The sequence below is a fragment of the Sorex araneus genome, chromosome 2 (assembly GCF_027595985.1).
Source record: "Sorex araneus isolate mSorAra2 chromosome 2, mSorAra2.pri, whole genome shotgun sequence".
NCBI classification, from domain to species: Eukaryota; Metazoa; Chordata; class Mammalia; order Eulipotyphla; family Soricidae; genus Sorex; species Sorex araneus.
The window spans coordinates 276,290,399-276,317,079 of NC_073303.1; the positions used below are offsets into that span (position 1 = coordinate 276,290,399).

A 26,681-nucleotide genomic window follows, 5' to 3' on the forward strand; every position below is an offset into this window, starting at 1 on the left:
GCAGCAGAGCCACTGCTCTGAGGACCTGGGCAGTCAAAGGGCCTGGCTGTCCACCGCCGCACGGCAGGGCAGCGAGCTGCTGGATCACACCCCTGTTTCCTAGGTCCCCCGGTTAATTTCATCCTATTTTTTCAACCGCTATAACTGCAATTAACTTTTAGCAATGTGCACATTGCTAAAAAAAAAAAAAGCCCAATAATTTCATGGGGCTCGTTACCAACACCCAGCACTTCTGCCTCTTCCCTCCGGCCATTTCCCAGAGGCAGCGGCTTCCAACCCCGTCATTAGCTCCCACTGGTCAACACCAACGTGCTCCCTGGTGCTGCTGCATCCTCAGCATCCCAGATGGACTTCCTTCCACTGTGGGAGATGAGGACTTCATTTCTGCTTTCTGTCCCCTGCATCCACCTGAACGCACACACACACACACACACACACACACACACCAAGTACACATGCACACATACACACTCACACATGCATACATCCTCACACATACACACAAACACCCAAGCAGGCACCCAAGCACATGCACAAATGCATGCACACAGATATGAGCCTTCACACATACAGAAACTGATTGGTCACGCACACACGGTCGCCTGCACACAGCACTCCCACGTGCACAGACACCCCCAGGCACGGGCACACGCAGCCCTCCCCGCACAGCTGCTATGTTCCTCACTGGGGGAGCTTGACGCTGAGCGCGTTCACGGTGACGTCTATGTGAGTGCCATTCACAGAGAGCTCTGCAGACGCCGTGAGTCACTTTCCCTCTTCTGTACCTACTTTATTCTTTGCAAAACTCCCTCCGAGATCAGCCTCTCGCTGTGCTGGTCAATCCAATCCGAGTGACTAAGCAGTATCTCACCCCGGAAGCCTTCCCCGTGTGATCTCCCGTCCTGCACACGGGTCGGGAGATCGGGGAAGAAGACAGGAGACAGGATCCCCAGAGCATCATTCCAGAACAAAGTTCCAAGCACCCACGGGAAAGGATCTTCCTAAACCCACACTGAGACCAGCCCCAAACAACGACCACCTGCAGCTGCCCTCGTGCTGGCTTCTCTTGAGCAGATGGGCCGGGAAGGGTCAGCCGGCTCAAGACCCAACATCCCTCTTAGCCTTCCTCCCCCTCACATCAGCGCTTTCTCCAGCACTTGAACTTGACAGGAGGTCGCCAGAAGTTGATGCTGCTGTTGGAGGGGGAATTTCCCCCCAGTGGCCCCCCTCCCATTGTCAAAATGAGAAATCCAGTGGCCACTCCCAGCCGGCGTTTAAGGGATGCAGGCGGGAAGAGACGAGTGCACTCAGGTTCAGGAAAATGATGGAAATCACCAGGTCCTGGGGTTCTCAGCTGGTGAAGGAGAAAATAATGCTGGTGGCTTTCGGCTGCCACCCTAGAAGCAGACAGAAGCCAAGTCGGAGGAGCTCGGCATTGCCCTCCTAGGAGCCCCTGCACTACCCAGGCTCCCGTGCTGGGGGCGCTGTCCCCAGGCCAGAGACCAGATGGGGCAGTTGAAAAGTCAGCACAAGGGAAAGAGGGTCTGTGGAATGCTGCAAGGCACAGAAGCCAGCACGGTGGCAGAGACGCCCGCTCACCCCAATGCCAGAACAATCTAGCAGGTTCCTTTGGAGATCCGTGGGTGAGAATAAGAAAAGCCCAGGTGTGAGAAGCCGCACTAGCTGCCCCTGCTCACTGGGAACACTGTCATTTCACACCAGCCTGGTGTGGGACTCTGGGAGGAAGAGAAGAAGGGAGGGGAGAGAGCAGCAAGGCTCAGGAAGGAGTGACACCCCTGGGGGCCGCTGTCATTGAAGCTCCTCGGACCCCCGCCCTCTGCCCTGGGGCTGAGGGGAGAAAGTTGGGGTGGGGGGAGCAGCCGGAAGACATCAGCTCCCATTCTCACCCACAAACCCACTGCCGCACTGCCAGGCAGGCCCGAGGGGAGGGTGTCTCGCTCTCCCCACGGATGCCTACCTGCAAGCAGCTTCCGGCCCTCCCCGGAGGCCCAGGTGGTGTCTGGATGGAGAGGAAGAAGAGGCGGATGGAAATACAGTAGCTAGGGATTGGGGGTCAGGTCTGCCTGGGGGCAGGGGGGCTGCCAGCAGGGCTGGAGATCGCTAACAACACACACACAGCAACACAGCAATGCACACACACACATGAACACACACATGGGGACACATATGGGGACATACACAAACGGGGACACAGTCACACAGACACACATACAGACACACACAAAGACACACACAGACACACATATGGACACACACACACGACTTGGACAGAGAAGCTTGTGTCTGTACTTTGTTTTTCCTAGGGCTATTTTCACCCTCAGACTCATTTCTACATCCTGAGGGGATGGTGGAGGGCTTCGTGGGGGAGAAGCCCACCTGGCCAGTTTTCCTTCACTCTGAGCCACCTTGTGGGGGGAGAGCGCCCAGCTTTAGAAGTGCCTTCTTGGCAGCTGGGAAAGAGAAGGGATCACTAAGTCCATGATGGTTGGAGGGATTGCTTGGGATGGGAGATGTGTGCTGAAAGTAGATAACACGTGTTGGCCTCTCCGTATCTGTATTGCAAACCATCATGCCCCAAAGTAGAGAGAGAGTATGGGGGAAATTGTCTACCATAAAGGCAGGGGGGGTGGGAAGGGGGGGTATACTGGGGACATTGATGGTGGGGAATATGCACTGGTGGAGGGATGGGTGTTTGATCATTGTGTGACTGAAACTCAAACATGAAAGCTTTGTAACTGCAGCTCACGGTGATTCAATAAAAATAAATAAATAAATCACTGTCACTGTCATCCTGTTGCTCATCGATTTGTTCGAGCAGGCACCAGTAACGTCTCTCATTGAGAGACTTATTGTTACTGTTTTTGGCATCTCCAATACACACGGGTAGCTTGCCAGGCTCTGCCATGCGGGCTCGATACTCTTGGTAGCTTGCCAGGCTCTCTGAGAGGGGCGGAGGAATCGAACTCGGGTCGGCCGCGTGAAAGGCGAATGCCCAACCGCTGTGCTATCGCTCCAGCCCAATAAATGAAGTGCCTTCTCCTGGGTGCACCCCACTGCCCCCTGCACGGGGCCTTGGGGAGGCCCCCCAGCGAGTGAGGGCAGGCAGAGGGACACCTGGTGCATCCCTTTCCCACACACAGAAGAAACAGGGTGTGCAGGGCTGCCTCGGGCTGTTGCCTGGTGGCTCCATCCTAGACACTCATTATCCACCAGACCCCAGAGGACCCCAGAGTCGCCCCGAGGCCAGGCGCCTGCAGTCTCACCCCCCATTAGGAGGTTCTCAGGATGTTCAGATGAGCTTGCTCAGGCCTGCGCAGCCCCTACCTATGCTTTGGGGAGAGCTGCAAAATTGGCCCCTTGGGACAGGCACCCCAAGGCCCTGCTGTCAGGATAATTTAGCTGTTTCCATGCTCAGCCCCGCCAATGCCAGCCCCAAGGCCCACAGCTCCCCAAACAGCCCGCTGCGTCCCCCGGGAGGGCTCCTGAGTCTTCCTGAGTCTCGAAGGCCAAGGCCTCATCCCTCCCCGCCATGCCTTTATCTCTTCATTGTTAATTCTTTTTATGTGGTTCAGGTTTTTGTTTGGTTTTGTTTTGTTTTTATAAGTTGTTGTGTGTTTGTTTGTTTTTGCTTTAGGAGGGAGGAGTTTCAGTCAGACACGGCTATGCTCAGGGTTGACTCCTGACTCTGTGCTTCTGTGCTCGGGGACCACTTCTGGGCTGACTCCTGGCTCTGTGCTCAGGGATTACTCCTGGTGGGCCTTAAGGGACCATCCGGGGGGTGCCAGGGATTGGAACAGAGCCTGCCACATGCGAGGCAAGAGCCTCACCCTGGGCGAGCTCTCCATTCCCGAGCAAATCACCGGGAGAAGAAAGAGGAGGCACAGGCGGACCTGAGCAAGCAAGCAGAGGGCGTCTCCCCACCTCCCTCCCACATTCACGCAGCCAACGGGGACATGAGACCCCCGTGAGCAGCTTGGGGTGGCCGTGCTTCCCGGCTCTCACACGCTGCGTCCTTCAGCTGCAGCGGTGGGGTCCCCTCGAACCCTGGCACCCCAACATTCCTCCCTCATCATCCCCCACACTGCGGGGACAGCATGGCCACCTGGATGTCAAGATGGAGAAGTGACTGTGCGTCACTGCAAATCAGGGAGCAGTGAGGAGCACCCTCACCATGCTGAGGGTGCGACTGGAGCTGGGTCGTGCTGCCAGCAGGGGTTAAGCCGGGAGCCGTGTCCTGGTGAATTCTGCCCACGGAGCACAAGGCCGCGAGTCAAAGTGCCCACGGAAGCTGCCGAAGCCTCCGTCCCTCCTGCCCTGCCAGCGCTGCCCAGCAAGAACACAGCACAGGAAAGAAGGAAGGTCAGGGACACGGTACAGCACGAGGACGCCTGCCTGGCATGCAGCTGACCCGGGTCCAGTCCCCACGCCCGGCCAGGAGAGCAGAGCCACGAGAACGCCCTGGGCAACACTGGGTGTGACCCCCTCCCCCCAAAAAATAAATACAAGGAGAATTGAGGACAACCCTTCCCCAAGCTGAAATTTCTACATTCGGAGGAAGCGGTAGGCTCCTCAAGGCAGCTTCCGCGGATGCAACGTCTCCCCAGCCTGTCATTTCTGAGACCCTCCCAGGTGACTTGGCCAAAGGCCAGGCCCCCGTGGGCCACAGTGGACAGAGCTGTCTGTGTCTCCTGCCTCTTAAGCCTGTGATCCCTGAGCCTCCCTTCTGCTCTGTGCTATATGATGGTAAACCCACCTCCCCTGGGCATCACCCCTGCACAGGAGTGCCCTACCCTCCCTTCCTTCTGGCCCTCTCAGACCACACCTCCTCCAGGAAGTTGGCCCTGTTTGCCAACCTACATCTCTCAGAGAAGATCCTGCTCTCTCTCTACCAATAATGACTGTGGCTTGTCCCTCTGGGTGTCTCAGCCCCCTTCCCAGGGCCTGGCACGAAGGAGCATTTAATGAAGGATGGTGGAATAAATTTTGTGGAACACGCCAGAAATGATGCAATAGCCTCGGGCTTCGATAGATATTTCATTATCTGGTGAGGAATTAAAAGATGCCAGCTCATCTTTAAAATAATGGACTGCTCTTTTATGAGGCCTATCATCTCCTTTCCCTGCAGCCTGTGCACCCCAGAGCCATTCTAGACCCCTAAGCCAAGGGTGCCTTAGCCCGGGAGCGCTTCATCTCACAGGGACAAGCCCAGGCCTTCAGTGGCCATCCTTCCCCCTCAGACCTCCAGTGGCCATCTCTTCCTCCTCAGACTTCAGTGGCCATCCTTTCTCCTCAGGCCCTCAGTGGCCATCCTTCCCCCTCAAACCTCCAGTGGCCATCTCTTCCTCTTCAGATTTCAGTGGTCATCCTTCTCCCTCAGACCCTCAGTGGCCATCCTTCCCCCTCAGACCCCCAGTGGCCATCTCTTCCTCCTCAGACTTCAGTGGCCATCCTTTCTCCTCAGACCCCCAGTGGCCATCCTTCTTCCTCAGATCTTCAGTGGCCATCCTTTCTCCTCAGACCCTCAGTGGCCATCCTTCCCCCTCAAACCTCCAGTGGCCATCTTTCCTCTTCAGTGGCCATCCTTCTCCCTCAAACCCTTAGTGGCCATCCTTCCCCCCTTAGACTATCAGTGGCCATTCTTCCCCCCTCAGACCCTTAGTGGTCATCCTTTCCCCCTCAGACCGTCAGTGGCCATCCTTCCCCCCTCGGACCCTCAATGACCATCCTTCCTACTCAGAACCAAGAGGGGTCATGGAAACCCCTCGAGAGAGCCGGGTCCTTCCAGACCATCACCCTCTCTTTTATTTCCTCATGGCAAAGCTCATCTGACAGGTGACTCCCTCTCCCATTTTTTCCAGAGACCGCCAGCACCCCCAGGGCAGGAGCACCCAGTCAGGAGCACCAAGGATCTGACCATCCCTTGCACTTTACCAGAGTCGGGTCCCATCCTTCCACTTAAGAGCTGTTTCTAGGATGCGCTTCCTCTCCTGGCCGCTGGCCCCCTGGGTCAGAGAGAGGCTTTCCTCTGGGAAGGACACACAGCCGTGTCTGCGACTGGGGGTGACAGAGGGAAGGTGGAGAGGTGCAGGGGTGGGGCAAGGAGCAGGAATGGGGAAAGGGGTGGGGAGGGGCAGAGCTGCGTACAGGACAGGGCGGGGGGTGGAAGGCGTGGGACAGGAAGTGTGAGGGCGAAACTGTTGCCATGACAAGCTGCAGCTAGCATTAAGTCTCAACTAGGCCTCAGCTTCTATTTCTCCGGGGCAGGACCTGCAGTTTCTGGCAGACTCCCAGTTGAATAGTGTACCGAGAAAATGAATTGGGCATTTGGGTCTGACCAGTCATGAGGGGTCACTGTACTCTCCTTAGAAACTGTGACTAACTATTGTCTACTTGCTGACCACTGTTGTAATAGGGCCGATGCTAAAAATAGACCAGTACAGAGACCGCTTCTTAGCTGAGCCCTATATAAATGGCTTGTGACTTGGAGTCGGGGTCCTTGTCAAGACTCCACTGCGTTGGATGAGACTTGGACCCCAGCTCGAGCTAGTAATGGCTCGACCTAGCAATAAAGTCCCTTTGCTTTTGCCTTATCATGAGTGGATTGGGTCTCTCCGCATTTGGGGATCTGAAATTTGGGCAGGAGGAGAGATTGGGGTGGGATGGGGCAGGGGGTAGAAAGGGGTGAGTCGAGGTGGGGCTGGACAGCGGCAAGGCAGAGACAGGTGGTCAGAACAGGGAGCAGGGGTGGGGAGGGGCAGCGAGCAGGCCAGAGCGTTGGTGGGTGCAGAGAGGGCCCTGTACCCGGGAGGCAGGTTAGGGGGTGCCCATCGGGGCCAGGTATGTGCTTTGCCACATGAAGTCCCCGAGGTTCCCATGTGCCCTGAGGTCCTCGCTCAGCTCCACAGAGTGCCAGCTGCAGGGGTGGCCGTCAGGTGGGCCGGAAGCTCAACCCTGAGGCGCAGGCAGCCCTCTCAGGAATCAGTCACTACCTACCTCAGGGTAGGGGGCGACGGGGAGAGTGAGGAGCCCCGAGGGACTGTGACTGTGACAAACAACGGTCTCCATTGGGTCCTGGGCCACTCAGTAACAGAGCCCGGCTAGTGCCTGAACTCTCAGGCGCCGAGACAGTGGACAGCCCTGTGTGTCTGGGGCCCAGGCTGGGCCGGGCTCTGTTGAGGGGACACACAGGCAGGAGGAGGGGACACACACCCTCACGGGCGACTTTCCCACAGAGCTTTCCACTCCCACACGCTCACCTGATGGCGAAGCGACCCTATGAGGAAAATAAAAGGTTAATAATTATGTCCTTCTCCAGCTCAAAGTTATGAACAAATAAAGGGTTGATACCTTTGCTGGCAGCTGGGGAACAGATTCCCCCACGTGAATTTGAATGAGAACATCAATATTTTTTTCATTTGAATTCCTAAAAATACGTGCAATTTCTCATGATATTTTCACCTTACTTGAGGCAGCCAGACATGGTACGGATTGAGTTTCTGAACCCCTCGGAGATCCAAATGAACAGGGACACAAAGTCATAAAAGAAAAAAAAAAAAACTTGGGTCTTAAGAAAAAGGGAAAAGGAATTAGTTCTTGGCGGGATCATATTCCCACCGACCCCTCTGTCAGCTCTGCTGTGGAAATCTACAGAATATGAAAAAATATCCTTCTGAGATGCTTGGAGACAAATCTGCAACCATCCCAGAAGGTCCGTAAAGGGTATTTCACATCCTAGGAGCCAGGCGTGGGAAGGGTGCGATAGCAAAATGAGTTCATGCTGGCTTCCAAATCACCCTGCAGCTTCTAGTAAATTCTTTGCTCGCTACAGCCTCCCTGGTGAGGGGCCTGAGTCCGCAGGGCTGACTCTGTTCGAGAAAGGCCACGTGCCGTCTGTGGGCCCACTGGGCTTCTCGACTCTTTCTGAACCAAAGAGCCAATGTCTAAGCAATTTGGTGACACAAAGGTCATTACCAGGCAACCGCAGATCCAACACACCTAGAAATCCAGGACCCAAGAACGAGAACTGACCACGGCATGTGGGAATAGTTGTGCCTCGGTTCACACCCCAGGACACAGCGGCACTGCTCACAGGAGCCGGAATGTGGGATCAAACAATGCCCATCACAGAGGGCAGGACGAGGAAGCAGAGGCCCGGTGCTCCCAGAAGCACTCTCCTCCCTTCAGAAAGATGAAATCAGGACTTTGGAACAAGCTGGAGGGAACGTGAGAGGATGATGCCAGGAGAAACAAGTGAGGAAACAGAAGACAATTCCCAGATGGCTTCATTCATGTGTGGGCCAGGAATAACTAAAGCAACAAAGCTGGAAGAAACCAACAAAACCAACGCCTGGACTCTGTGAAAACTATGGCACTTCCCAGAGGTGAGGGGAGAGTGCAGGAAATGGGCCCAGGGGTCATTCTGGTAGTGGGGTGGTAAGCACAAAGCACTTCAAGAGGTGGGAAGTCACCCCCAAATTCCATAATGGAAACCAATGACAAATCAGCGGGAGAAAGTCCCTGAGGAAGCTGTGGAATATCTGAGATATTATGAGCAGAGTGAGGGCTACAGTTTCTTGGTGGGGGGCAGGGGCTGAAGAAGGCCCTGGGTGCAGAGAGGGGTCCCTGGCTCCTGCTCTTTTGAAAACTAAAGGGGCGACATGGAGGGTCTATCCCTTCCTCACTGCCACCTCATCTTTGATGTGGACAGCGAACTATCCATTGAGCTCATTGAAATAATTTAACAATGATGAAAGTACTTGCATGACTGTCACTGTCACTGTCATCCTGTTGCTCATCGATTTGTTTGAACAGGCACCAGTAACATCTCTCACTGAGAGACTTATTGTTACTGTTTTTGCCATATCCAATATGCACGGGTAGCTTGCCAGGCTCTGCCGTGCGGGCTCGATACTCTCGGTAACTTGCCGGGCTCTCCGAGAGGGGCAGAGGAATCGAACTCGGGTCGGCTGTGTGAAAGGCGAACGCCCAACCGCTGTGCTATTGCTCCAGCCCTTTAATAATGATAATAACAACAACAACAATAATAATAATAATAATAGGCCAGAGAGACAATACAGGAGTTAAGGCACTTGCCTTGAACGTGGCCCACCCAGGTTCATTCCCTGGCACCTCATAAGATTCCCCCAACCACCATCAGAAGTGATCCCTGAGCACAGAACCAGGAATAAGTCCTAAGCATCGCCAGGTATGGCCAAAAGCAATAAAAATAATAGTAATAATTATAAGCTAATATATTGATTGTTCATCAAGCCCATGTTCTCCTTGAACACATATCCTGTCTACTCCTCTCAATTTCTCTTTGTTTGCTTATTTCTACTCTGGAGAAGCCTGTGTTCTCTCTTTAATACATTTCTCTCCTTTCTCTCACATCTTTCTGTTTTTGTTTTTGGACTATACTCGGCGATGCTCAGGAATTAGTCCTGGAGGTCTAATATGGGGAGCCATATGGGACACCAGGCACTATGCCCTCCCCGCCTTACTATCTCTCCAGCCCCTCCTCTCACATCTTTCTAAGCAACTTTTATTCAATAAAATCTATCTTCCTTAAACTGAATTTTAAAAATATTATAGCAGTACATTTTTTAAGAGGTCCTCTCTATGAGCAAAAGATGTCAGTTGGTGAAATCTACCATTTCTGTCTTGCCCAAGAGAAATGAACATATTCTCACAAAGGCTTGAACATAAAAAGCTCCGGGCAGTGCCGTGTGGAAACAACCCAGGTGTCTGCCAGCCGACTGGAGAAACTAATTGTGGCATATCCACACAATGGAGTTTCATTCCGCGATAAACAGGAGTGAGTTATGAATGCACGCTACAAGAGATGAATCCCAAACTGATTATGCTGGGTAAAAGCAGCAGACATAGAGATGAGTCTATGTTGTATAATTACATTTCTATAAATGCTAGGAAATGCCAATGAATCTAAGTGGCAGAAGGCAGAACAGTGCTGGGGGGAGGATAGGTTAGGAGAAGGGATGGAGGGGGAAGGAGGAACATTCTGGAAGCTGTCGATTGGCTCTTTACCTGGATGTGTGTGTGATGTATGCTAGAATTCTTCAAACTGTACACCTGAAATACACAGATACTGCACATTATGTACACCTGCTAACAAAATGATGGTGGAGTACAGACAACTTGAAAGAAATACCTTTTCTTGGGAACCTTAAATGGTCTTTGATACCACATCTACAACTGAATCCCAGGGACATAAAAAGAGATGCCAAAAATTTCCTTCAGAACTACTCACCATGGAGAAAATTGGAAACCACGAACACATCTGACAAAATAACTGCTCGGAAAGAAAAAAATAAAGTGGTACTTTCACATATTGAAATATTATGTTGCCATTAAGGGCTATGCTTATGAGGAGCTTTTAATAACCTGGAAAAATACTCATGTGATAATTTTAAGTGAAAAAGAAGCAAAATATAAATTGTGTAGATAGTATGAACTAAATTATGCAAAAATATGCATGGAGACACTTCTAAAATATCTTTCGGATTATCCCTGAGTGATGGGGAATACAAAATTTCCTAACATTTAATGCCGATTTCTCACTGTTGTTACCATTTTTGTGTATTTTCACAAATTCGACAAAGAGAGTGTGATTTTTTTAACCTTGAAGTTAAATATATAAAATAAATATTCAAGGGAATGCTTTAGTCTTTCTAGTTCCCTGAAAAAGCCGGCATTGCTAGCAGGGGAAGCACGGGACTGCATTCCTCTACTCCTGGCTTCAGGGAAAAGGCAGAGAAATCTCCGTGCAAATCGCATGTCTGTATCTTAACTCTGCACCTGGACTTACGGACCAGAAGGAGAGCAGACTAAGAGACAGCCCTGATGTGAAATATGCTGTCACCTCGTGCTGGCCTGTATTCTGATAAAAGTCCCTACTACCAACATTTTACGCCCTTGAAAGTTTATACCTTTGTTTCTACCCCCTCCCTCCTGTGACAACCAGGAAAGGGCTGAGGGCACAGAAACACACATACACACAGGCATGCACACACGTACACACACATGCATACATATACAAACATGCACACATTCACGCACACAAACAAATGCACATGCACACATATGCACATGCATGCACACACGCACACACATGCACAACATACACATGTATGCACACATACACACATACATATGTGTTAAGTGCCTGCTACTACCATAGCATGTTCTTAGGCACAGTCGTTTGCAGAATCATTTCCTGTCTTAAAACCTCAACCAAACCAGGGCCCTGAGTGGTTGTGGGGTGTAGGGCTAGTGGGACTTTGGCCCCATTTTGTAAACAGGAACCTTTCAGAGTCCGACAGAACCCGGGCTCTCCTCACTACTTCACTCTGTGACCCACAGACAGAACATTGAGATGCCACTGTCGCTCGCTGACCTGTAAGCTTTGGTCATTTCCTGCTGCTCTTTGATCCCTAGTACCCAAACCAGGCAGGCACTTGGTAAACTTGTTCCCGTCTGAAAATAAGGGTTAGCAAAGGTTCCGGAATCCACTTACTCTCATGCCCCATGGAGCCAAGAGAATCTTCCATTTTTCGAGAACTATTAATAATTTCCCGAGGTGTGACTGTCTAAATGACAGCATCCTCAGGGAGGGGCACGTGGAGGCGCTCTGGCCCTTCTCTCCGGGGGAGCCCCCACTCCAAACCCAGCCCCCGCACAGCGCCGGGCTGCCCTCAGCACAGCACCCACCAAGCAACATTGAAAATGCCTGAAGACCTGAAAAACGGCCCAATAAGGAAGGATTGGAAGGGAAAGTGCGGTGAAACCTGGAGAGGGCCCCCCACCCCCGCCCGATGGACCCAGAAGCCACAGCAAGGCGGGTGGGAACCTGGCTCATACCATGCACAGCAGAGCCACAGAGTAAGACCCAAGGCAACTCATAGTGTGATTCGGCACCTCTGGGACATCAGGGAAGCCAGCTGGGTCAGATGCTCACTTGGAAGGAGCAATGGATGGACTTGAGCAGACCACAGACAGTGGCTGTCCTCTGCCTGAGAAGGCAGCTGGCCAAGGAAGGAAGGAAGGAAGGAAGGAAGGAAGGAAGGAAGGAAGGAAGGAAGGAAGGAAGGAAGGAAGGAAGGAAGGAAGGAAGGAAGGAAGGAAGGAAGGAAGGAAGGAAGGAAGGAAGGAAGGAAGGAAGGAAGGGTGTCAGGCAGGTGAGAAAGGAGGGAGAGATGGTAAAGTGGCCAAGCCGCTTGCCTTACATACAACTGGCCTGGGTTCAATTCCTGCCACCACATATGATCCCCCTGAGCACCACCAGGAGGTGATCCTAAGCGCGGAGCCAGGAAGAAGCCCTAAGCAGTTCCCCCCCACCCCACCCAAATGAAGAAGTTTCAGTCTCTCTTACTGGAGTGTGGACATCTGGGATGGAGGCCAGGATGGGAGTCAGCAGGGACAGGAGGTAGCAGGGACAGGAAGTGGCTCTCCCTGGGGTGAAAAACATTTTCCTCCCTCCAATCCTGACTGTGCAACTTGATGGAAAGAGGTCTGAGAGCTGGGCAGCCCTGCAGCTAGAAAACCTCTCATCACTTTCCCCCATCAGTTCCTCCCATCACCTCCCCTCATCACCTCCTCTCATCACCTCCCCTCGTCACCTCCACCAGCCCTTATTCTCCAGCCTCAGGCAAGGACTGGGATGTCCTCCAGGTGTGCATCATCACTGTTTTTATGGAGGAGCTGGTTGAGTTCTCCATCAGAACTGAGTCTGCAGGAGGGCAGACAACACTGTTTCCTTCTTTTCCTTTTAAATTTTATTGAATCACCATGAGATAGTTACAAGCTTTCATGTCTGAGTTACAATCACACAATGATCAAACACCCATCCCTCCACCACTGCACATTCCCCACCACCAATATCGCCAGTATACCCCCCCTTTCTCACCCTCCCCCTGCCTCCAATGGCAGACAATATTCCCCATACTCTCTCTCTACTTTGGGGCATTATGATTTGCAATGCAGATGCTGAGAGGTCATCATTTTGGTCTTTTATCTACTTTCAGCACACATCTCCCATCCTGACCGATTCCTCCAACCATCATTTTCTTAGTGATCCCTTCTCTATTCCAGCTATCCTCTCCCTGCCCGCTCGTGAGGGAGGCTTCCAACTATGGAGCAATCTTCCTGACCCTTCTATCTACTGTCCTTGGGTGTCAGTCTTGGGTCAAGCTTAAGTTCAGGGAGAGTAGTGTTCTAGCTAGAATAGTTCCAGAGGGAGAAGAATGCTAATCGGCAGGTATAAAGCAGGAGTTGTTGTTGTCTGTTTGATGCTCTAATGAGGATTCTTAGATTTTCAGAGATGCTCATGACTGCTCGAATTCCCTCCTTTCAGCCCAACCCCTATCCACAGCTTTTACCCGTTAGAACTGTGCCATTAACTACATGCTCTGGAGAGTATATTTCCATTTGCCTCATGGCTGTTGCTTTTAACCTGAAAACAGGAGAAAAGAGCCTGTTCCGAACGGGCCAACTCTTTCTCAGACCTTCTGTATTTCCATTTCAAAACCAACACTTCAAACTGGAAACCAGAATGAGCTTCCCTGGAGAACAGGGTGTGAGCAGCCCTGCCCTCCAGCTCTTAGTCCAGCTGAGGTCAGGAGGTGAGAACCACCAGATCCACCCTGTTGGGACCCTCAGCCATGTGACCACTGTGGTCTCTGAGACGTTCTCTCAGAGACCACAGACTGGAGGTGGGAATGACAGATCAACAGTATCCCACCCCCCACCCCACCACTGGGAGGGGCACAAGACAGAGACTTTAGGATGTGTGGCTTCAGGCTCACCAACACTCGCCAAGACGGGGTTACAATCCCCTTCACTTTGGGTGTCCCTCCTCCATCTCCTGAACTGATGCCCAGGAGCTCTCTGGGACACCATTCTAGAAGTCTCTAGAACTTTCTACCTGCCATTCAGCTCTTTAAGTTCTAGAAATCGAGGCACCACACACGTGAGAGAAACCCCTCCCAACCAGCCACAGTCACTCAGGGGCCCAAACATCCCAGAGCAGAGCCCTGATCTCCCCAGCCCCCCGATATTTTGGGAAGTGACACTTCCAACGGGCAGAGGGAGAGGATGCTGATGGGGGAGGAGGGGGGGACAGGGGGTTAGAAAGGGGAACAGAACTGCAGGTCAGTGTTTCCTAAAATGCCAGGAAAAGAACCAGCAGGCCCTAGATACATTTCCCTTCCTGAACTTTCCATGAACGATGCCTTTGTCTGGCTGCCCGAGGGGCTTTGTATAACCTCAGGCTTTCACTGCCTCGGTCTTCCTTGGCTCAAGTTCAACCAGGTTGGCTGAACCGAGATGGCAATCCCCCAAGAGGATGGGGAATCGGGGAATCCCCCTTCTCAAAATATCACCCACAGAATCCATGGAGTGCCAGGGGGCGCTCTGGGAGAGGGAAGAAGGCAGGTTCCAGCTAGGGGAGAGGCGTGGGGGGGGGGGGGCAGGCGCGGGAACTGCTCTGGATTCCGCACCCGGCGGAACTGTGGGCTGAGGGAAGCTGCTTTTCAATTCCCTGCCCATCGTCCAATCTAATTGAAAATACGGAGACGCATAAGAGATGATGTTGACTGAGACTCGGAATGTCAACCTGGGCTTCTGGGCTCTGAAAGACACACCCCACCCCGCCCCCGCGAGCGCGCCGGAGTTACAGTGGAGCTGAAATTTTTATAAACTCAACTCCAAGTCAAACATTACTGAACCATCAAATGTCACCCAAGCTCCTTCCGAAGGGGGTAGACCATTGCCCGTTAAATCAAAGTCTTCAAAATGTATTTTCATCTCCAGCTTGCTGCAACTCTGGCGGTTTTGTTTCTCTTGGGAATGCTTCGAGCTACCGGCAGGCAGCTGGAGTGGGGGCCATGGAGACTCCAAGGGATTTGAAACACAAGGAAATTGGGGCTGGAGAGACAGTACAGAAGGGAGGGTGCTTGCCTAGCATGCAGCCAACCCGGGTTCGATACCAGAGACTCCATCTGGTCCCCTGAGTACCACCTGGAGTGATCCCTGAGTCAGCCCTGTGTGCTCCCAGATGTGGCTCAAAGACCAAAGCAAAAATCACAGGGAAATAAAAACCTTAATCTCTCGAAACTCTCAATGACATTACTAAGGAAGAACTATCCATCCGAGAGGATGGTGTTTTCAGCACTGAACTATCAGTACTGACCATGGAAACACCGCAGCCAGTCACTGGGAGCAGAACCCAGCAGTTTCTAAGCTGAAGTGGGTAAGTTCTACTTGCCCTCCCACCACTCCTAGCACCTCTCTCCCACTGGACAGCGTGCCTCAAACTCACCCCTGCCCAATCCATCCCATCCAGCCTGTCAGCCAAACTCATTCCACCCAGTGTAAGAACATCTACCTCCTCTCTACCTCGAAGACCACCCGCCTCTCATGGTGGAGGGGTCAGGGTGGTCTGTCTGCTCCTGTCCCTCAACCCTACTCCTCTGTTTGTGGGCAGAGAATAAGGATCAGGAAGACTCAAGGGTCTTGCCGCTCCCCCAAAGCTGGGGTCCCTCTTCTGCGGTGGAAATGCTGCTTCCACGTCACGTGCTTGATGCATTCGGGGTGGTCTCTCACCATGTCCCACCGGGAAGCTTTGTTGTCCCATAGGTCTTCTTGTAACTTAAGGGGGAAATGCTGCCAGCAGCTGGACAACTTCCTTCCATCGCCCATCTGCTGGCAGCATTTCCCCCTTAAAAGACTTAAAGGACCCCAGAAAGATCCCTGTACCTTAGTGATATCCTGACTCACTTGAGGCAATTTCAACCTGCAAGCACTGAGGGCGGGAGCCGTGTGTGTGTGTGTGTGTGTGTGTGTGTGTGTGTGTGTGTGTGTGGTGGTGGTGGTGGGGGTCTCCCAAGAAATCACCCGAGTAGAGGTGTGCACTGTAGCGAAGCCGCATTCCCTGGGACACAGCCGTTCAAGGACAGCGTACGGGGCGTCCTTCAGAGCTACACCTGAAGAGCCGGGTGATGGCAGCAAGGGCCAGGGTTCAAGCACAGCATGGAAAAGGTTTAATCCCTAGTACTATCTGCTCATCCAAACACTGCTGGAAGCCGCCCAGAAGCACTGAGCCAGGAGTCACCCTTAAGCCACACCAGGTGTGTAACCCTTCCTGTCACCGAAACAAGACAAACAGAACTCGACTGGAGGTACTCTGACATTTTTTAAAGTCACCTCTCCTCCCCTCCCCCCACACACACCAGATACTAACCTCGATACCAGAATTGCAAGCCCCCCACACATTTGGAGCTGTGGAATTCATAGCTGGCTTCTAATTCACCACTTCTTTTTGACGAGTTGAGCCCAGCATTACATATTATTTTATTATGCATTATTTTCCTTTTAGTTCCCTCCTATTTCAGCGAAGGCATTGCATTGATTTGTTCAATTCTGTATACAAGCAGGTAATAGCATCTGTAAATTTCATTTCAGGATAGTAATGGGGACACTATAAAATATTTGTCGTAAAAAAGGGGGCCATTGATTCTGCCAGGACTGAAAACTACTGGTCTAGATTCATAAGCGTTCCCAGTTCTTTCCCGGTTCTGCACTGGGACATTTGCATTAGACCCCCTGTCATCATGTGGTGCAGACCCCAAGAGAGAGAGTGAATGCCACTGGCCCTCCACGTGCTCCCCAGCCTGACACTCCTTTGAGTAGGGGGTGAGGACATCCCAGACCCTCAACTCGGGGATTTCACCCTTTAGGGAGGTACAGACAGTGAGTGGGGACTCAGTCTCCCCTTCTAGCCCAGAGATAGGCATATGCCAACCAATGGACGTTTGTGGGAATGCAAATGTAATCCCAAGAGAGAGGGAGTGTCAGGCTGGTGTGTCTGGAGAATCCACTTGGCTCTTCCCAAGACTGTATGAAGGGGGTGGCCCAAAGGAGAGCGCAGATTACCAAGCCATCCCCACCTGCACAGACAGAAATCACTTCAGAAGAACAACGAAGGAAAAAAGGATGGGAGGAAGGAAGGAAGAAAGGAAGGAAGGAAGGAAGGAAGGAAGGAAGGAAGGAAGGAAGGAAGGAAGGAAGGAAGGAAGGAAGGAAGGAAGGAAGGAAAGAAGGAAGGCCAAGAGAGGAAGGAAGGAAGAAAGGCCAAGAGAGGAAGGGAGGGGGAGGGGAGGCGAGGAGAGGTGAGAGGTGAGAGATGGGAGAAAGGAAGAGGAGGAAAGGGGAGGCTAAGAGAAGTGAAGGGGAGGGAAGACAAACTGAGGAAGGACAGGCAGGGTGGGGAGAGGGCAAGAGGGAGGAAGGGTAGATGAATCTCACAGGCACGGAAACGGGTGATGAAAACCCCCACACTCTCAGAGTGCCGCAGTTCCCTGCTGGAGGGCTGGTCTCCAAACCTGACCCCTCCTGAATAGCTGGGGTCAAGGGCGAGCACAGAGCCACACACACCAGACCAGGAAGCTGGGACTAAAGCTTAACTGCCCTGCACAGTGTGTGGTGTGGAGGACAGAGAAAGCGAGCTCGGACTCCAGACACTGGGAGAAGCCTGCTGCGGCCTATGTCCAACACTCTCCCACCTCACTCTTGGTCAGGGTGCTGGGCCTCTGGCTGCCTGTCTCAGGGGCTTTGGAACTACACCCCCATCACCCCCCAAACACACGCACCCACATGCATGCATACACATGCATGCACACATACATGTATGTGTACACACATGCACGCACACACATGCACACTCATGTGTGCACACATGCATGCACACACGTGTGCACACACACACACACACACACACATGCACACACATCCCCCCAACACATTTCGGGAGACACAGCCCTATTCAAAGGGCCTGTCTGTGGGACGCAGAGACCCGCTGCCTGGGGAGAGAACGCCTGTGGCTTTGACAACCGGAAGGAGCCAAACGAGCTGGAAAAATCAACATTCAGCATCAAGTCCCCACCACACCAGCATCCGAGCTAAGGAGACGCCCGGAGGCAGGCGCCCAGTCCCCACAGACACCTGAGGCGCGACCCCCCAGGGCCTCACTCGGGCAATGCCCTGAGCAGTGGCCTGGCAGCTGGCAAACCCTTCCTCACTCGGCCTCACTCCCAAAAGGGCAGTGATCTCTGCACCCCAGCCAGGCCCCACGGGTCACCCAACCCCCTGCCCCCTCACTCCTGGCTCTGCCTGCAAGCGGAGGCCCCACTCTGGCCTGAGGGCAGGTGGTTAAGGGTCGGGTGGGCCAATCAGGGCATTGTGGGGGCCCCTCTCACCCAGTCACGCGGCATGCCCTGTCCACGGCCCAGCCCTGCGGCACCAGGAAGGCTGCTGGGCTATGGGCTGTGGCCTCCTGGGCGGATGTCCCCTGGTTTAGGGTCTCCTGGGGGGAGAGAGAAGGAGCTCAAATATCCGGTGGCTCCTGGCCACCCAGCTGGAGGTCACTGAAACTCAAATGAAGTGCTCTAGAGATTGGGCTGTCACTAAATTTCAAAGAAATTTCCTCCCCCCACCACCACCACCCCGGGACCAACTGTGATAGATGGACTTGGTTAGCATGGGTCTGGGGAGAGTTAATTGAATTAATATGGTAGAGGGCTTTGAGTTTGGAGAGAAGCCTCCATGTAAATGGAAGTGTGGGTAAAAAGGTTCATCTAATTTACATCTACCACTTTTGGTTCAGGGTGTTAATGAACTATATCCTTTTAGAGTGTGATTAATTTATAGAAATGTGATTCTTTTTCCTAATGCTATCTGTGGGTCAGCTTCTTCGATGTCTATATCTAACTTTATAGGCGAATCCGGCCTTTTACAAATTAAAATAATAAATCAAACACCTCTGTAACGGCAATATTTCATCAATTACAAGGAGGCATGCATTAGATTAACATTTATCTGTTTTAATTAATTTGCTGCAATGCAGCTAGCCATGCAAATTGGAAAATGTCGCATCAACTTGACAGGAGCTGAGTGGCAGCGCCCGCAACCCGGACGGGCCTGGGACAGCGGTGGGAGGTGACACGACCATGGGGACCTCTGGTTGTGTGACAGGTGCCGTCATACATCAAAGCCCCGGGAAGGGACTTCAGGGGAATTGCAACTTCCCCTGAAAAGGTAATTAACTGATTGGGCCAGACAGCGCGGGAGGGCAGAGAGAGGGAGGTGAAGCTGGGGACGGCGTCCCAGTCTCCAAACAAATTCCTTCCAACTAATTGCCTCCTTTCTGTGGGCGCTTGGGCCTCTGGAAGGGAGTCCAGGGCCCCCTCCCTGCAGCCCCAGGAACTTTCCAGGGGACAGGTGTTTGGGTCTTTTCACCCAAAGGCTCGGTGGCACGTCCAGGGTGCAGGAGAAACGCTGGAACCAAACTTGGCAGATGGAATCCCAGCTGTCTGCAAACTGGGTGAACTGGTTCAGGGGCTGCATGTGCCTTAGTTTCCTCACCTGTGAAATGGGGGTCCTGAGCAAACACTGAGACCCTGGATGGACTGGGTGAAAGAGGCAGAAAAGACCCTGGGCTGTGAGCTGGGGTCACAGAACTGGGTCATTCCTCATGCCCCCACTGCAGGATTCTGCTCAGGGCTGGTCCGAACACCGGCGCTGTGTCCAGCTCCTGAAATCACAGGCTGTGGGGAGACACAAGTCGCCAACTCACACACGGCTGGGACTCTGGGGCGAGCAGGCATCCTGGCGCAGTCACACGAGGCAGCGGGTCTGCAGGGGGATGCCATGTGGCGACCGAAGACGTGTTCTTCGAGGCCAAGCACCACACCTGGGAGTCATCTCAGAGAATCCCGGCCCCCACCACCCTGCCTCTGGGGCTGATGTACGTTCGAGCCAGGTGGGTATCCACTAAGTCAGACACACGATTTGTTTCCCCTCTAGGGAGGGGACGGGGGGGCCCAGATCCGCCACCGGGGCCACTCCTGACTCAGCCTAAGCAGAGCTACAGTGACCAGGACGCTGCCCCCTGTGGGGTCCACAGCCACCCAATGGCATAGGAGGCGGCGGGACCCAGAGGAAGGAGCGGCCAGCAGGGAATGACCCAGTCCGCAGCCCAGCATTGTTCCTCCTCCATCTCAGCAGCTTGTTCGAAGCTCGCTCAGGAGAACCCGGGGCCCCTCCTGGCAATGCTCGGCCCAGCGGGCCAGTGGTTCAAAGCGAAGGCCCGAGAATGCTATTCAAGCTCGGGCCCTCAGTGCTCCAGAGCAACCCTGCGGTACTCACAGCAGGCTGCACCCCGGATGCTTCGGGGGACCACATGGTGCCAGATATCAAACCGGAGTTGGCCTCACACAAGACAGTGACTTCACGCCTGTACTCTCTCAAGCCCCGAGAGAGTCATTATTTATATCTTGTGAGACTGTTTTGTTGGGGTCACACCGGCAGTACTCAGGGGCTACTCCTGACTCTGTGCTCAGGGGTACTTTCCCATAGTACCCAAGGACCAGGCAGTGCCAGGCACCAAACCTCCTGCATGGGAAGTACCAGAGTCATTTTAAAACTTGCCAGTGGCTCGGTGGCACATCCAGGGTGCAGGAGAAACGCTGGAACCAAACTTGGCAGACAAAATCCCAGCTGTCTGCAAACTGGGTGAACTGGTTCAGGGGCTGCATGTGCCTTGGTTTCCTCACCTGTGAAATGGGGGTCCTGAGCAAACACTGAAACACTGCACGGACTGTGTGAGTCATAATAGTCTTAAAGCCCATACAAGGAGGCTCTTAAGAAGTTGTTGCCTGCAGATGGAAGTCTGGACCAACACGGGCACTGAGATGGTGGCCAGAACTTCACAGAGCACATGGCTGGGGGCATACTCGATTCGGCCCTATGCTTGATGCCAGGTTCAGAATCACCAAAGGCCACAACCAGCTTCAAAGACAGTCTTAGCCCCATAGGCCGTGATGCTCTCACGTGTGCCTGCATCCTTTGGTTGTTGGACCACAGCTGGTGGTGCTCGAGGCTTATGCCCAGTTCTGGGCTCAGGGGTCACTTCTGCAGGGGCTCAGGGATCCTGTGAGGTGCCGGAGATCAAACCCAGGTTAGCTGCATGCAAGGCCAGAGCCCTACCTGCTGTGCCATCTCTCCAGCCCAAGTTTTCATAGTTTCACGTGTCATTCTCACATCCATGATCCACACAGAGGAACAGAGACAAAAGAGAAAAGAGAGACTTGAGCCCACCTAAGAACTTAGAGGTCAGAAACAATCTCCAAATCTCAGACTATGGAGTCCGGTATAAATGTGCTGGATCACAGCATCTTTCACACCTGTCACACACCTGTTGTGTGCATCTCTCCCCATGATTCCAACTAGCATGTGGCAAAGTGGGGCTCCCGTCCCCATTTTCCAGAGAGAACAACCGAGGGCCTGACAGTACCCAATTCGCCTCAGTTATCTAGTATGTGAAGAGTTCAGGCTGCCATGGACCGGGGCTTTTCTTGTCTCAGCCACAGAGCCCACATTTTCCTTCACACAGGAGTCAAGGTGTGGGCTGTGAACTCATGCTGTCCAAAGCTCAGCTCCCTCCATGGGGAGGAAGCAGGCTGCCTGACAGGAAGGAGAGTGAGGCTGAGATTCCGACCTTGGGGTTCACAGAGCCGGGCCAGAATCCCTGTCCCCCCTCTCCGACAGAGCACATAGGCAGAGGGACCCAGGAGTCCTCTGGGAGGACAAGATGGCGGCAGGGGGAGGTCCAGGGGAGATGGGGTGCCAGGAACCTAAGGGATGAGGCTGGGGAAGGCGCCGCCCTGCAGACGGGGGCCTGGTGAGGGGGCCTGGAAGGTCTGTGCCCTCTGAGTTCTGCGGAGGGCTTCTTGTCATTTGGATTTGCGGGGGCGGGAGGGCAGGGCCCCCATCAGAGGGCACCCACACATCCCTTGTGCAGAGATGACTCTGACAGCAATTCCGGGCCGGAAATTTCGCAGGACACAAACTCTGCACTTGCCCACTTGCCAGGGCACCGAGTCTGTGCATCCCACAGAACAAGGCTGCCACAGGGGGCACGAACAAAGCTTTCCACCGAGAAAAGCGTCCCTTCCCCCCCTTGCCCTCCCCAGCAGACTCCTTTGAACCTGCATTTCTGGCCTCTTTGGCTGGTGTGAAGGGTGGGGAGGGGGCGTGTATGTGAGTGTGTGTGTGTATGAGAGAGAGAGCATGCACACATGCACATGCACACATGTATGGTCCCTGGAACCCTGGAAGAGGGTGGCAGTCTGGTTTTCAGACAGGGCAGCCTGCCCAGTGAATAAGGGATACAGGGACTCTTCTTTTCCCCCTAGCAGGTGGTCTGGGGAAATCACTTGTCCTCTCTTAGACTTAATTTCTTCATTTGTGAAATGGGCTAATATCTTTTGATTCTTCATCTATGACGTGGTTACGACCCTTTGCAGAGGTGATAAAACTTAGACGCTGTCCAGAGGGATGTGCCCATGGCCGGTGTTTAGTAAGCCGGGGCTTCCTGGCTGCAAGAATATCACATGGTCGCTGTGTGCCCTGGCTCCTCCTCCCCTTCCTAGGACCAACTGCTCTTCCAGGTCCTCCTCCTCCTCCTCCCCCTCTCCCACTGGAGCCCCATCCCATAGCACAATTTTGGTCCACTTTGGACAATTTCTGTCCACTCTCTCTCCCTTAAACTTGCCACGCACAAAGCTCTCTCTGATTTACATCAATGATCTCTAAGACAGAGAGGAGTGAGAATGAGAAATCATGGTGTGTGGAATGTGTATGTATGTGTGTTTGGAGGGGGGCGGTGTTGGTTCTTTGCCAAACCCAGGCAAAGGGTCCAATACCATGGGAGCCCCACTCAAGAATCTCCCCAACAAACAAGCGATACCCGGATGCTGAGAACTATACAAGGACCCTCCCCCACTCACTCAAACTGGCAGCCACGGAGAAGTGAAAGTGCCAAAGGAGCCCCAAGCTGGGGGCTTGTCCAGGCAGCACCAGAGTCCTCCCTTCTGTATAAGACGTGAGGGTCCCCAACACCATTACAGCTCTGCTTCTAAAACGTGTGAGCACGTGTGTGTGAGAGAAAGAGATAGATAGAGAGAGAGAGAGAGAGAGAGAGAGAGACAGACAGACAGACAGACAGACAGACAGACAGAGGGGGGGATATCAGGTCTTTTCAAGGAACCCAGCAAGGGTGCATGTGTCTCAGCAGCCAGCGCCACAAGACTGGGGTCCTCCCAGTGACTCTGAACACGGCCCCGTGACGATTATTTTAGAAAGCAGGGGCACGTTTGCACTGAGAGCCCTGTGGGTCAGCGAAAACCCCAACCGCCGTGGGGAATCAACTGCTGTTTCCCTTCAGTCCGGAGCACAAAGGCCAGACAAGCTGTCCACTGCAGACATGACAGTTCGGGAGGGCAGGGCTCGGAGGGGACATTCAACTCTTGCCAAGCAGCGGGCTGCCGATTCTCTGCTACGCGTGCATGCAGACCCGGGAGAAGAAGAAATCTCTCTTGTTGTTCTATCCTCTCCACATATCCTCCTGACTTTATTTTTATGATGGGTGGACCTTTGCCAAGGCAGCAAGTCAGCGGCCCGGCTCTCTCTGTTTTATTGAAAAAAAAAAAGAGAGAGAGAGAAAGAAAAGCTCCTTTTTATTGGCACAAATGTTCTCCCCAGATTATGAGATGTGGGAACGTAACGTGCGCATTGTAATGAGGAATGTCGGTCCTGTAAATACCAACTAAAGTGTCATAATAAACGTCTCTGTTTGAATCAAATATTACACGTTTGTCGTTTTCTTCTGAGCCACTTAACAGAGCTCTTTGCAGCCCTCTGGTGGTCAGCAAGGGAAAGTAGGAAGAAGGGGATTCTGAAAGGGAATCTAACCGGAGTCTATCAACATCCCCCAGCCCCTACAACCCCCGGAAACACAAATGACTTGTTTTCACCAAGAAATGAACAAGTTCTTAGTGCAGACGAGGAAGGGTGTTGTTCAAAAGGCACAAAATTACCCACAGGAGCGGGAATGGCTGAAACCCTGGATTGCTTTGTCTTTTTTTCTGCAAAGCTTTCCGTTCCCAACTTGATGTACAAAAAAAAAAAAAAAAAAAAGCTCCCCAGGTCTCTTCCCAAACAATCGCGGTCCCTTCCCTCTGCTTCGAGCATTCTCCCGTGCAGACATCAGTTTGTGGATACAGTTGGCTCCGTTACAGACTCCAGGTCAAGCCCAGAGCTGGTTTCCCAAAGTACCTGTTCCGGAGAGGGTGAAGAAAGGTTCGGGGCTAGCATTGTCTTTTAAATTGCTGCTTTCACCAAAATAACAATTTCTCGAATTGGTCGCGCCCAGAACCACAGTTGGATGAAGCCCTTCTCAGAGCGGGGCTTTTCTTGGTCTCCTCACCACCCCCACCCCAGACTCCGTCAAAGAAACTGCCTCTTTAGGATAAGCCGGGGGAGGGGCGGAGGGGGGTGGGGTGGGGGACTTGTTGAGATGAAATAAAAGGCCAGACTACAGAGAACAGCTCCCAAAGCCGATCACTCAAAAGCGGAATCAGACAGGCTCAGGGTAACTCCCAAATCCTTAAATTTCTCTTTCTCAAGTTGCAGGCGCAGCACGGCCCAGGCCCCTCGCCCTCCCGGTGTCATTAAAACCCTAAACGCACGGGCTCCTGCAGGAGCGAGCCAGAGGCTGCCGAGCAAGGCCAGCTGACAGATAAGGGGGCCTCCAGGCGGGCTTCACCTACGGCCACAGCCCTCTCCTCCCGCAGATCGGTCACCCGGACTCTGGAAGCCCCCTCTTCCCAAGCCACCCACCCTTGTTACCTGGCAGCTCTGGACACAGGCCCCCCCAAACCAAGAGCCCTCTCCTCAACACGCCGAGAATCAACAAGTCATCCCCAAACTGGGCGCTCGGGCCCCGGACGCGCGCCCCCCGCCCCGCTTCCCCCCCTTTCAGGCGCACACCCCGCTGCACCCCATCCTCGTCCGACTCCACGCGCGGTCCTGCCGGCGCCCCCCGCAGCTGTCAGGCTCCCGGGCCTGCACCGCGCGCCCCCTGAGCCGCTGCCCCCTGACATCCCCGCGGGAGAGACGCCGAGGTCAAGCTCCCCCCGGGGACCGCGCGCGTGCCCGGGCGGGGGAGGGGCGCGGTCAGTCTGGTGGGAGGCTGGGGGGGGGGGCGTCCCTGCGCTCCCGCACTTCTTCCCGACTCGGCGGCGCGTGCTCCCGGGGGAGCCTGAGCCGCCCGGCGCCGGGGAGGCCCCCCAGCCCCCCACCCCCGGGGCGCGCCCGCAAGTTTTCAGCGCATCCCCGCGCCGGCTCGGAAGCGGCGGCCCTAGCCCGGGGAGGGTGGGGGGAAGCCGCTGCACCGCGCCGGGGCCCGCGCTGACCGCCCGGCGCAGACACCCCCCAAAGTTAGCCCCGCGCCCCCCCGCGCCCCGCGTCCGGCTTTCGCCTCCGGCCCGGGCAAGCCAGCGCAGGGCAGGACCAGGCGTCGGCAGGTGGACCTGCCCCCTCCCTCAACCATCACCACCCCGGGGTGCAGCCGCGCCGCGTCCGGGGCGCCAGGGCGCGTACTTCGGGGATGCCGGGCTCTCGGAGGCCGGGAAGCTGCGGCGGGGGACGGGGACCGAGGCACCGGCGAGCCCGGGTCCCCGCGCCCCAGCCGCCCTGGCCAGGAAGAGGAAAGTTCCCCAGCACCCACCTTTCGCCGCGAGAAGGCGGTGCCGCCGGCTGTCCCCGCCGCCGCCGCCGATGCTGCTCCCCACGCCCAGCGCCAGCAGGAACGGCCACCAGCCCAGCCTTGCGGGCCGCATCGTCGCCGCCGCCGCCGCCGCCCCCGGGGTCGCCCGGCCTGCCGTGCCCGCCGCCCGCCGCCCGCCGCTCGCCGGCAGCAGCTGCGCTCACTGGCGCGGACCCCGCGCGGCTCGGGCGCTCACCCCGGGCCGGCCGTGACGTCACGCAGGGGGAGGCGACTCCCGCACACTCCAGAGGCGCGGACCGCGGCCCGCCCCCGCGCGTCGGGCTCTGGGCGCCCCAACTTTCCTCCACGACGGCGCTCCTGAGCCCCCCGGCCCGGCACCCCCTGCACCCCGTATCTCCAGGTTTCTGCAGAGAAGCGGCACAGACGAGTGCGCGCCCCCCGGGGTCCACGCGTCGTTTGCGGGGACGCTTTGGGGGGTGAAGGGGGCTGGCCCTGCCACGCCCTTGGAGCCCACGGCGGTGCACGGCGGGCGGGCGATGCTGCGGCGTCGCGCGGGACCCGGAGCCGCCAGGTCTGGGGGTACGGGGTGCGGGGAAACCGCGCGCTAGTTGGAACTGGAAAACCGAAGAGCAGCTCCGAGGGGGGCTGCAGGGTGCACCCCAATGAACCTGTAGGACCCCGGCGCGGGCGAAGACACAGCTCTTTAGAGGCTCGTAGTAAAGCTGGGGTGCAGGGGTGCTGGGCCGGGCGCGGCTGCAAGGGGGAACCACCACGCTTAAACTTGCCTGGAGATTGGCACTTAGGCAGGAAGTTGCCGCCTTTAAGGAACGCAGGTAGCGAGTCCTTAACCTCTCTAGGCCTGGGGCGGGGCGCGGGCAGCCCTGGGACCATCCGCCACCAGCCTGCATCTCTCGCAGAGTGACTACAGGTACTCAAAAATAACCAGAGGTTAAGGAATGGCTCCAGAGAAGTCGTGGCGTCTTTGCAGGGCCCCTGTCACCCGCCTTTTGGGATCATGCGG

The 26,681-nt window shown here is 54.6% G+C and overlaps 1 protein-coding gene across 1 annotated transcript in view; it reads right to left on the bottom strand.

Moving 5' to 3' along the window:
- The window catches only part of CLSTN2 (calsyntenin 2), a 484,980-nt gene extending 459,101 nt beyond the window's left edge, over positions 1-25,879 (bottom strand). Inside the window, exon 1 of the mRNA XM_055127980.1 lies at positions 25,661-25,879. Coding sequence (XP_054983955.1) covers positions 25,661-25,772 — 112 coding nt within the window. The 5' untranslated portion in view covers positions 25,773-25,879. The remainder of the gene's footprint in view (positions 1-25,660) is intronic.
- Positions 25,880-26,681: the final 802 nt, after the last annotated feature.